Consider the following 11,631-nt stretch of genomic DNA (forward strand, 5'->3'; position numbering starts at 1 on the left):
CCAACATACAAAAATGGAACTACTGTGAGGCACTGAGGGAGTGCTGCATTTCTGGAGCTATAGCCTTTCCTACGAGGCCTTAAACTAAGGCCCATCTGCCTTCTTCATAAAGTCATTGGGTCATACAGCTGAGAAACAGACTCTTCTGTCCAACTCGTCTGCACTGAACAGACATCCCAATCTGATCTAGTCCCATGTGCTTACATTCAGCCCATATCCTCCTAAACCCTCCCTATTCATAGACCCATCCAAATGCCTTTTTCATGTTGTAATTGTACTCGCCTCCACCACTCCCTCTGGCAGCTCATTCCATACATGCACCACCTTCTGGGTGAAAAAGCTGCCCCTTAGGTTCCTTTCAAATCTTTCGATCTCACCATAACCTGTAGTTATGGACTCCCCCACCCTGAGGAAAAGACCTTTTCTTTTCACCTTATCCATGCCCCTCATGATTAAATAAACCTGCAACCAAATGGCCATCCGTTTTGGATTGTTTTTTCCTGAAGCGCTGCTATTTATCTCTGGACCTGATGCTTAAAGCATGGTCAATTTTAAACCTTGGTCTTCATACCACATGGGGCCCTGCCAGGGGATCTCAGGTTACTGGCAGACTATTAACAGATTACTTAATCTCCATGTATTTGGTTTACTTGCACATTATTACTGTTCCTACAACCCTAACAAATGTTTGCTACAATATGGTTATGGCAGTGATCGCTTGGAATGTCAGAATCAAGAATGGTGTCACAGCAACCAGTATTTTCAGATTGTCCCTATCACTTGTAAGTGTTATCCTGATGCCCATGTAAGCTTAACCTAGCAATCATTGCAAAAGCTATTGCACCAATCACCGACAGGGAAATAAATAGTTCATTCAGTCTGTTTCCACTGGCATTTCCACATAAGGGAGGCATTTCCTGAGCCTCTCACAGAGATCACACTGATCACTAATGCAATATTTTATTTACTGTTTTAACGAAGTCAATCATGATACAAAGAGTTAATCCTCTTGATTAAGTGTACCATTAAAAAAGGCACTTACCACACTGAGGAAAACACTGCTCAGTGGAAGCAATAGTGATTAACCTGATATTCTAGCCACCTACATAGATGATAGAAATTAGAATTAATGTAAAGTTGTCTTGTACTATTTAATTCAAAAGTGTCAATCAGACCTTTAACAAAAAAGATAAAAACAGTAATTACACCTCCTTAAATGTAAAAATCCTTTTCATAAAACCAAAATGTTTAATTTTCAGCACTGTTTTGTTGCTGCCTTATCATAATTTATTACAATCTAGCTTCTAGTTCAGAGTGCAAGTGAAATTAATAGTAACAGTTATACATACTTGAACTATAGATTTCCCATTTGTTTCCCTGAATCGGATGTTTACATTCCCTGCATTAACAAAATGCACTTGTCATTATATATACCATGTTGCTTCCTCTTCCCATCCCTAATCTACCTATGAAATAGTTCCAAAATATTCTATTAGTCATTGTTCACCTAGTGTAAACAGTTGAGTGATTTTCTGGAATTGCATGTTCATGTAAAAAATAACTTCTTAAAATTGAGAAGATTTTGTTTGGATTCCAGCAATCAAGGTAGTCCCAATCGTTATGAATCAATGACAGACTGTACATAACAAATGGTCTACCATTGAAAAAGAGCCACCAAATCTGTCTGTATTCAGGCAACATTACAGTTTAACTCTGTCACAATTGTACAAATATAACAAAAAGACACAACTAGCAAATGGTAGAAGGTTTATTGCTCTCATTGAGGTAATGCAATTCTGGACTGTAGGAAACATATAGAATAGAAAGCAATTGGGTGGTGGGGAAAGTATAAGCACTACCACAACTAGGCAGTAGTGTGGGGGTTTAAAAAAAAACAGGAGACGAGGTAACTGATTAGCTGTAAAAAAGAAAAAAATATAAAGCAATTGGGATCATTGAAACACGAGGTAAATAGTGGATCAACATTAAACTGTTAGAGCAGGCAGATACAGACTACCACTAGAGGCAGAACTCTGCAAAAGATGGTAGCCTAACTAAAGATGGCTGACATTCAAATTATGCTTCCCTGGCTCAAATAATGTCTGGTCACCAGAAGCAAATTCCTCAAACCGTTACAGTACAATTACCACAGTTGGCATGCCTCTGAATCTAATACACTGATGCAAACTTCAAAAAGGTGCAGTGGTCAAAAGCAGAAGAGCTTTATGATGTGCAAATATTCTACAAACAAATTTTTTACCAGCACTGTTATAGCTATGTATTACTTTTATTTTGTAAAAAATAACTTAAGATCAGTGCTTTACGTACAGTTTGGCTTTTATGCAATAATCAACGACCGATAAAGAATCTCAGAGAAGACAAAAAAAAAGGCTTGCAAAGTTCCAACACTTTGAAGACATGGTGACAGCCTGTGCAATATTGACTCTGCTTTACTGTTCTTGTGTTTTCTGGGTTTCGAGGGCACGCAGTAATTTTTGTTCCCGTTTTTCCCTCATTCGTTCCTTGAAGTCTTCCAACTCTTTGCGCTGTGATCATTAAAAGAAAGCAGCATCAGAATCAATTCTTGAAGCTGAACAATAGCTCAGAAGTGTGTGTTTGTTTATGAAAATATTTTTAAAAACTACCCGTATGGTATTGTGTTGCGAGAACTGGTTCAAGTATTTATGATCATTGCATCTCTCAAAGCAATAACGCAATATCGCTGCAAGTAGGAAACTATTTACAAAAGCTCAACAGGATGATAGTTGCGGCCCTCTCTCTAGTGATAATGGAAATAAATGATTGCCATGGGACATTAAACAGGAAATTATTTTTGCAGCTTGTAGAATGTTCCATTACTGAAGTTTTGTTTTTTTAAAAAATTTTCAATCTTGCTATAAGCCACTTGTAAAATTATTTTTTGGTCATTGAAATTTAAGCAAGGTTGGAGCTGGAATGGGCCATTCAGCCCTTCAAATCTGCTACTGTTCAGAGTGATCATGGCAGATCGTCTACTTCAAACCAGCTTCCCATATTATCTCCATAATCCCTCGATTCTCTTAGAATACTGCAAATGTAAGAGGTGCTTTATGAGAAAAATAAACTGAAATGTTCACTGTTCATTTTTAGCCAGCTGATTGCCATTGTGTACCATTTTCACAACATATTTAGATTTTATTTTCAAGTGTACTCAAGTGCAGAAGTACAGGAGTGCAACGAAAATGTCGCCAAACACTGTGCCATTTTGGGTACAAAGGAACCTAGATTCAAAAACTTAGCTACAAAGTATTAGAATAAACATGTTAAAAAGTAAGGTTCAGGAGTTCAGGTACTTACACGCATCTTCTCTTCTGGTGGATAGATCTCTCTCTGAAAAATACAATACCACCTGATGAAGGAGCAGCGCTTCAAAAGCTAGTGCTTCCAAATAACCTGTTGGACTATAACCTGATCTGTGGGATTTTTAACTTTAAAAAATACAAGGTGATGTGCAGTCAACAATACAGAAAGCACCTTACAAAGTTATGAGAAAAATAACCCTCACAAGAAAGGAACTTCCCATTATTTTATAAAGCCCAACAGTTGGCTAGACTGGAAAGGGGGGGGGGGGGGGGGGGGAGGGGGGAGAATCACAAGTAGAAACGAAACAGAGTGAACTTATGATCATGCCACTTTGAATTTGTAGAAGATCAGAGTTAGACCCCAGACACTGAAATTTGTTCTTTTAACCAATGTACCCAACCATCAAGATGTGAAAGAGCTCGTGGACTACTCTACCGTTGATCTTTTGCTTGAGGGGAATTACTGACAAAATGTACGCTTTACTTAGCTTTCTGAAACTCAGTATCTCATGCCAAGTGAATGTCAATACACATTTCAATGTCACCTTTTGAACAACTGCAAATTGCAGCCTGTCACTCACTGACCTTCCTTTTGATCACATATTCCTCAAAATATTCTGCTTGATTGGAGATCCAAAACACTGTCACAGGGAATGACAGGTAAAGGCACATCTGATGATAAAGAAACAGTTAATATCATAAACAGCTTGACTGCTTTGTGTCCACACAATTATCCAGATTTTTACAATCATTCAAGCCTCACATTGGTGTATAAGCATTCAAGAATGCATTTATATAACATAATCAGTAAACTGACTCAAACAATGAGCTATTTTGAATGCAGTGGCTTACACAAAGTGAAAACACAACTAATTTATATTAGCAGTACCTCATAGAAATGGAGAGGAAGGTCTATTATACTTTGGGACAAATGTTAGCCTGGACATTGAACAATGATGTGGGTTATTCAGCATCACCTCCATCAGCTGTGGATTACTGTCACATCCAAAGAAGACTTCCAACATTATATTACCTCCTTGATAATGGAACATTAGATTACATCCCACCTCTAATTGCCTTTGTAAGGGTGATGATGAGCTGCCTTCCTGAACCATTGCAGTCCATATGGTGTAGGTACATCCAAAGAGCTATTAGGGTAGGTGGTTCCATGATTTTGACCCAGTGACGCTGAAGGAACAGCCATATATCCCCAGTCAGCATCCTAAGAGACATGTAGGGGAACTTGCAAGTCATGGTATTGCCTTGTTTCTGCTATCCTGGACCTCGTAAGTCATAGAATTCAGGGCATGCAAGGTGCTGTCTTTGAAACTTTCATGAATTCCTACAACGCACCTTGTGGTTGGTGCACACTGCTACTACCTGCGTTGGTGGTAGTAGGAGCAAATGCTAAGGTGTTAAATGGGATGTCAATCAAGTAAGCTACTTTGTCCTGGATTGTGTCAAGCTTTGAATGTTGTTGAAGCTGCACTCTTCTAGGTGAGTGGAGAAAAATTCAATTCACTTCTGATTTGCAGCCTGTAGATGGTCTGCGGTCTTTGAGGAGTCAGTTGAGTTACTCTCAGCAGAACCTCCAGCATCTAACCTGCTCTTAAGAGTTATACAGCATGGAAACAGATCCTTTGGTCCAACTCGTCCACACTGACCATAGAAAGCATCACAGCGTGGTATGGCAACTGCTCCTCCCAATACCGCAAGAAACTACAGAGAGTTGTGAACACAGCCTAGTGCATCACTCAAACCAGCCTCCCATCTATTGACTCCATCTATACTTCCCATTGCCTCAGGGAAGTAACCAAAATAATCAAAGACCCCGTTTATTCTCACTTCCACCCTCTTCCATTGGGCAGAGGATAAAAAAAAATCTGTATACATGTACGCACAGATTCAAAAACAGCTTCTTCCCTGCTGTTATCAGACTTTTGAGCAGATCTTTCAAATGTTAGTTCTGATCTCTCTCCCTCTCTTTCTGCATCTTCTCTGCAGCTGTAACACTGTACTTCTGCTACCCTGATGCTTTATTTGGTATGATCTACTGTGTAGCAAAACAACATTTTTCACTGTATGCGACAACAATAAATCAAGTTTCCCAAACTAAGCTAGTCCCATTTGCTTGCATTTGGCCCACATCCCTCTTAAACTTTCCTGTTCATTAACCTGTCCAAATGTCTTTTAAAAATGTTATAACTATATCTGTGTGAACCATCCTGTGTGAAAATGTTGCCCCTTGGATTCCTTTCAAATCTTTTTACTCTCACCTTAAAATGATGCCCTTTAGTTTTGAACTCCCCTATGATACAAAAAAAGACATTTGCTATTCATCTTATCTATGCCTCTCACGAGTTTATAAACCTCTATAAGATCACCACACAACCTCCTATGCTCCAGTGAAAGAAGTCCCAGCCTACCTGTAAACTCAAACCCTTTGGTCCTGATAACATCCTTGTAAATCATTTCTACACCCCCTCCAATTTAATAATAACCTCCTTATAGCAGAGCAACCAGAACTTTACACAGTAATCCAAAAGTTACCAATATCCTGTACAACTACAACAAAACGCCCCAACCCTTATAATCAATGGTCTGAGCAATGAAGGCTAGCGTACCAAATGCCTTCCTTACCACCCTTTCTACTTGCAATGTAACTTTCAAGGAACTATGTAGCTAAATCCGGGAGGTCTCTCCATTCACATAGTACTTATATGGCTGGCCCAGTTCAGTTTCTGGTCAATGGCAACCCCCAGAATGTTGTTTGTTAAGGATTCAGTGATGGCAACATATGGAATATCAAGAAGAGATCAATGTTCTCCATCATTGTAAATATATAACTTCTGTATGAAATTTATTACATGAGGATTCAGATTCTTAGTTTTCTTTCCAATTGGTACATTATGACTCTTTCTTTCTTGCACCCTTGACAGGAATTAATCTTACAATCTCCTCCTCTCTCAGAAACAGGAATAACAATAAACACATACCAATGCATTTGAATCCTCCAATTGGTATAAATGTTGCGATCATGATCATTGTATGGAAATAAATAATCCGTGCACAGGATTTGTGGGTGTTCCAAAACCTGAGTATTTTAACTGTGTGGATTGTACAAAACTTCAATAGGACATAGACATATTGGTGGAGTGAGAGAAAGTGAGGACTGCAGCTGCTGGAGATCAGAGTCAAAATGTGTGGTGCCTATTGAAGAGCTTATGCTTGAAATGTCAACTCTCCTGTTCTTCTGATGCTGTTTGACCACCTGTGCTTTTCCAACACCACACCTTTTGATATTGGTGGAGTGGGTGATAGGTGGCAGATGGAGTTCAATGCAAAGAAATGTGAGTTTGATAGGAAATACATGAAGGATCAATATAAAATAAATGAGTACAAATCTAAAGGACCTGGGTGTACATATGCATAAGTGACAAAAGGTGGCTGGACAGTTTGTACCAACACTTAACAAAACATACAGTATCCTATGTTTTACTTACAGGGGCATACGATGTAGTGGAAGGAGGTTATGTTTAACTTGTGTAAGAAACTAATTTTGTCTCATCTAGAGAGTTGCAACAAGCCCTGGCATTGGGTGAGTGCAGAGGGTGGTTTATAAGAGTGGTTCAAGGGATAAGGAATATGAAGATAGATTGGGAGGAGTTGTCACTGCTTTCCCCACAGAAGAGAAGGCCAAGAAGAAATCTGACTGAAGCATTCAAGTCAAGAGGCGTCTGAACAGAGTCAATCGGGTGAAACTGTGCCCACTTGTGAAATAATTGAGAACAAACGCAGGCAGATGTAAAATATTTAGTACAAGAAGCAAAAGTGATAGGAGGGAAAACATTTTTGTACATTGAGTGGTTAGAATCTAGAGACATTGTCTAGCAGTGTGACACAGGCAAGTTCAATTAAATATTCTATAGGAAATTAGACAGTTATTTGAAAATAAACAGTGTGCAGGGTGTGGGGAGAAGCCAGGAGATCAGCACCAAGCAAGACTCGCATTTGGATAGTTGGCACAGGGAACAGGCTGAGTGACATTCTTCTATGCTCTGACAATTTTAAGATTCTCTGAAAACTTAAAAGATTATAAAATAAAAACTTAAAAACAATGCTGAACTGAGTCCATCACAAAACAAGTGAAAAAGTAAGAATTGCAAAAGGTCTGGCTTGACAATGTGAGTCGCTATGCATTGCTAAAATAATCCTTTTATCTGCTTCTAATGGGTACATATTCCAACATGACTGAAAGCACCTCAAGCATTTAATATGGTTGAGATGGGAAAATAACTGGACGCAATCACTTGAGAGCAGCAAATGGAAAACAGCATTGAAGAGAAATTATTAAAGAAAAGCTAACAGGAAAGACAAAGATGGAAAAGAAATAGGACTGTAAGCAATGGAATACAGTTTTTTTTGTCAAAAAATTATGAGCAAAAATTCACCTAAAGCAGCTTTCCTCTTTAATACATTATTACGCGATGGTATGTGACAAAATCAAACTGTTCAATTCCTGTGATTGCAACAGGCCATTAGCCATCAAGCAATATCAAAAACATTTTTTTCCTGCTCTCACTCACACCTTTTCACCCCTCTGAAATTAATGTTTTGTAAACAGTTGCGTCTAAGCAGCTATCAAAAGACAAATGTGAACAACTTGCAATCAACAGATGAGGATTGAACATAACTTTAGATTTCATTATAGTGAATTATGCATCATTTCTTGACATAGAATGTTCAGCATGGAAAGAAGCCATTGGACCCAACATATTTTATACTCTACATTTATTTCCTCCCACTCCTCCACTGCTCACTCAGACAGCATAACCTTCTATATCTTTCTCCCTGTATTTATCTAGTCTTCTCATAATTTTTTCCAATATATCCATAATATTCCACTCAACTACCCCCAGCGGTCTTCAGATTTCTTCTGAATTACATATTGCTGCATTGACCTTGACTTTTGTTTTCAAAGTAAGATGCAAACAAAGCATTGAGAGATCCCAAGGCAGAACACTGCCTCAGGTGATGCTTGGAATCGAATTTCAGATTTCAATCACCTCGGGAGAGGAGGTAGCTTACTGTCACGAGGTCATCAATCCATAAAAGGTTAACTTTGCATTTTCTCTCTCATTCAAATACACACAAAGATTCTGCTGAATATTTTTGCTGCTGCAGTGGCCAATACAAGAAACACATTACAGCAGCGTTGAAATGTTTTGGAAGCCAGAAGTAGAATCTGGTTTAAAACGAGGAACTGCGAGTGTTGAAACTAACAAGATCAGAAACCGCTAGAGAAACTCAGCAGCATTTGTGGGGAGAGAATGTATTGTTGATGTTTCAAGTCCAATGACCCTTCTTCAGACCTGATAGCTGCTAGGAAAAGGTGGTGCTTATCTCCCTAACACCTTCTACAGCTTTGTGAATACAGCTGAGGACATCATCCAAGTCAACCTTCCATCCATCTACACTTTTGCTGCCTCTGAAAGACAGCCATCATCAAAGACGCCTCCCACCCCAGTTACAATCTCTTTCAACCTCTTCAATTGGGCAGAAGATACAGAAGCTTAAACACACGTACCAACAGCTTCAAAGAGAGCTTTTTCCCCACTGTTAATAGACTTCCGAACAGACCTCAAATTTCAAATCTAATATTGAACTTGCTTTTTATGCAACTTCCTTGTTCTGTCCAATCACCCTATACGTTTGAATGTTACGTACTGCATGCAAAACGAACCTTTTCACTGTACCGAGATACATATGACCATAATAAATCAAACCAAAATAAAATCCATCAGAAGTATAAATACCAACTTCACTGAGCTGCCAACAGGCTATTTAGCTTTAACGCAGTATCTCGCTCGCATGGCCACTTGTCTGTCCTTGGCATGCTGCAATGCTCCTCCAAATCACAGCGCAAACTGGAGGAGCAACATCTTCTCTTCAAACTAGGCAGTTTACAAACTTCTGGGCTCAATATTGAGTTCAACACCATCAAACAGTGAACTCATTCCTCCCCTTTCTTTTAGCTTTATTTGTTGCAGTACCCCACCCCTGCTCCCCCTCCCCCAGTGGGGCCCAGTTGGACATACCATTGCTCTGCCTTTCTCACATTCTGATCACTTAATCTGAATGACCAACATGCTTCCCCCCAACTCCCCCAGAACTCCAACTCCAACACCCCCCCCCCCCCGCCACTATAGCATAAACACTGCTTCCTCTACACTTCACATCGGCTCTAATGAAGACTGATCGAGACTTGGAACGTTGGCTTGCTCTCTCACCATGGATGCTGCCTGACCCACTGTGATCTCCAGCCTTTGGTAGTCTTAGTCTGAAGAAGTGTGTTCTCTCCACAGATGGAATCAAGGTTTATTGGTGTTTGCTCAGGAAGAGGTTTAGGGTGTAGGTTTGCTCACTGAACTGTAGGTTTGATATCCAGACGTTTCATTACCTGGCTAGGTAACATCATCAGTGGCAACCTCCAAATGAAACGAAGCTGTTGTCTCCTGCTTTCTACTTATATCTTTCTCCTGGATGGGGTTCCTGGGGTTTGTGGTGATGTCATTTCCTGTTCATTTTCTGAGGGGTTGATAGATGGTATCTGGATCTATGTGTTTGTTTAGAACACTAATCCAACGAGCCACCACACACTGCAGCACAGACGAACTTTGGAAAACAGAGGAGAACCACCTGTACAATGTATCCAAGAAGAACAGATACTCAAAAAATATAGTCCACAGATTCCTCAAGAACAAACCATGACAAGCAGACCAAACACAGCCAGAAACCCTAACCACCTTACCATACATCAAAGAAGTTTCAGAAATGACAGTCAGACTACTAAGACCCCTTGGAATCCTAGTAGCACACAAACCCACCAACACTCTCAAACAAAAACTAACTTAAAAGACCCAGTACAACCCATGGACAAAACCAACGTCATCTACAAAATTCCATGCAAGGACTGCCACAAACACTACACAGGACAAACAGGAAGAAAGTTAGCCACCAGGATACACGAACACCAGCTAGCCACAAAAAGACACGACCCTCTCTCCCTCATAGCCCTACACACGGATGAAAAAAACCACCATTTCGACTGGGACAACACATCTATCCTGGGACAGGCTAAGCAAAGACATGCCAGAGAATTCCTAGAGGCCTGACACTCCATCACGACGCCATTAACAAACACTTGGATCTAGGTGCCATCTATCAACCCCTCAGAAAACGAACAGGAAATGACATCACCACAAACCCCAGGAACCCCATCCAGGAGAAAGATATAAATAGAAAGCTGGAGACAACAGCTTCGCTTCACTTGGAGGTCGCCACTGATGATGTTACCCAGCCAGGTAATGAAACGTCTGGATATCAAACCTACATCTCAGAGCAAAACTACACCCTAAATTTATTGGTGTGACTGTGATTGTGTCCATCATTTGTCCTCATGCCTTCCCTCTTCCAAGGCCTAGGAACCTCTCTGCTGCCCCAGGAACAGTTTGAATGGCATTTGTTTGGCTTCCTGCCACTTTCATAACATTACACTCCCACTCCCTGTCCCTGGCCCTGGCCTGAGGTTGCTGATGCTTCACATATTCAGCATTAACATTATAGATCCCCATCCCAGCCCGGGCCCATGATTTTATATCCCCAGAATATTTACCCGGAATATCTCCAGCTTCACTCCCCCCATCTTCACTCCCTCTCCACCGTCACCAGATAGCACCGTAACGGCCGCCGCCATTGGCTGGAAGCCCCGGCCAATCGGCTCAGACGCCAACGGCACCGCCATGTAAAACGGCCGCTGATAGGCTCAGCGTGGGTAGCCATGGAGACACCGTCGCAAGGAGACACGCGCCGGCAGCGCCCCGCTCAGGTAACAGGTGGAAGCGCAGCATCCCGACAGTATGGAGGCAGGTCATTCGGTCCATCGAGTCCACACCGACCGTCGAAAAGTATTCAACCCAGGTATACTCCCCTCCCCGCCATCCCTGTACCCCTGCATTTCCCACGGCCAATTTAGCATGGCCAATCCACCCTAACCTGCACATCCCTGGGCACTATGGGTAATTTAGCATGGCCAATCCACCCTCACCTACACATCCCTGGGCACTATGGGTAATTTAGCATGGCCAATCCACCCTCACCTACACATCCCTGGGCACTATGGGTAATTTAGCCTGGCCAATCCACCCTAACCTGCACATCCCTGGGCACTATGGGTAATTTAGCATGGCCAATCCACCCTAACCTACACATCCCTGGGCACTATGGGTAA

General features: G+C 41.0%; 1 protein-coding gene across 1 annotated transcript; it reads right to left on the reverse strand.

Annotated features, from left to right (window-relative positions):
- Positions 1–1,750: 1,750 nt before the first annotated feature.
- pet100 (PET100 cytochrome c oxidase chaperone) lies at positions 1,751–11,160 on the reverse strand. The gene is made up of 4 exons (XM_072564215.1): positions 11,017–11,160; positions 3,927–4,013; positions 3,337–3,369; positions 1,751–2,546 (listed from the first exon to the last, which is right to left on the reverse strand). Exons 1-4 carry the CDS (start codon positions 11,143–11,145, stop codon positions 2,451–2,453), a joined length of 345 nt encoding a protein of 114 aa, XP_072420316.1. The 5' UTR covers positions 11,146–11,160; the 3' UTR covers positions 1,751–2,450.
- Positions 11,161–11,631: the final 471 nt, after the last annotated feature.

This window comes from Chiloscyllium punctatum, chromosome 46, assembly GCF_047496795.1.
Source record: "Chiloscyllium punctatum isolate Juve2018m chromosome 46, sChiPun1.3, whole genome shotgun sequence".
Lineage (NCBI taxonomy): Eukaryota > Metazoa > Chordata > Chondrichthyes > Orectolobiformes > Hemiscylliidae > Chiloscyllium > Chiloscyllium punctatum.

What these genes read in the sequence shown, in the direction of transcription:
- pet100 (XM_072564215.1), bottom strand. Translation starts at nt 11,145, where the DNA reads ATGGCGGTGCCGTTGGCGTCTGAGCCGATTGGCCGGGGCTTCCAGCCA. An exon ending in TGAAGCTGGAGATATTCCGG is followed by an intron (nt 4,014 to 11,016) that starts GTAAATATTCTG and finishes CTTTATCATCAG; the next exon opens with ATGTGCCTTTACCTGTCATT. An exon ending in CACCAGAAGAGAAGATGCGT is followed by an intron (nt 2,547 to 3,336) that starts GTAAGTACCTGA and finishes TAATGATCACAG; the next exon opens with CGCAAAGAGTTGGAAGACTT.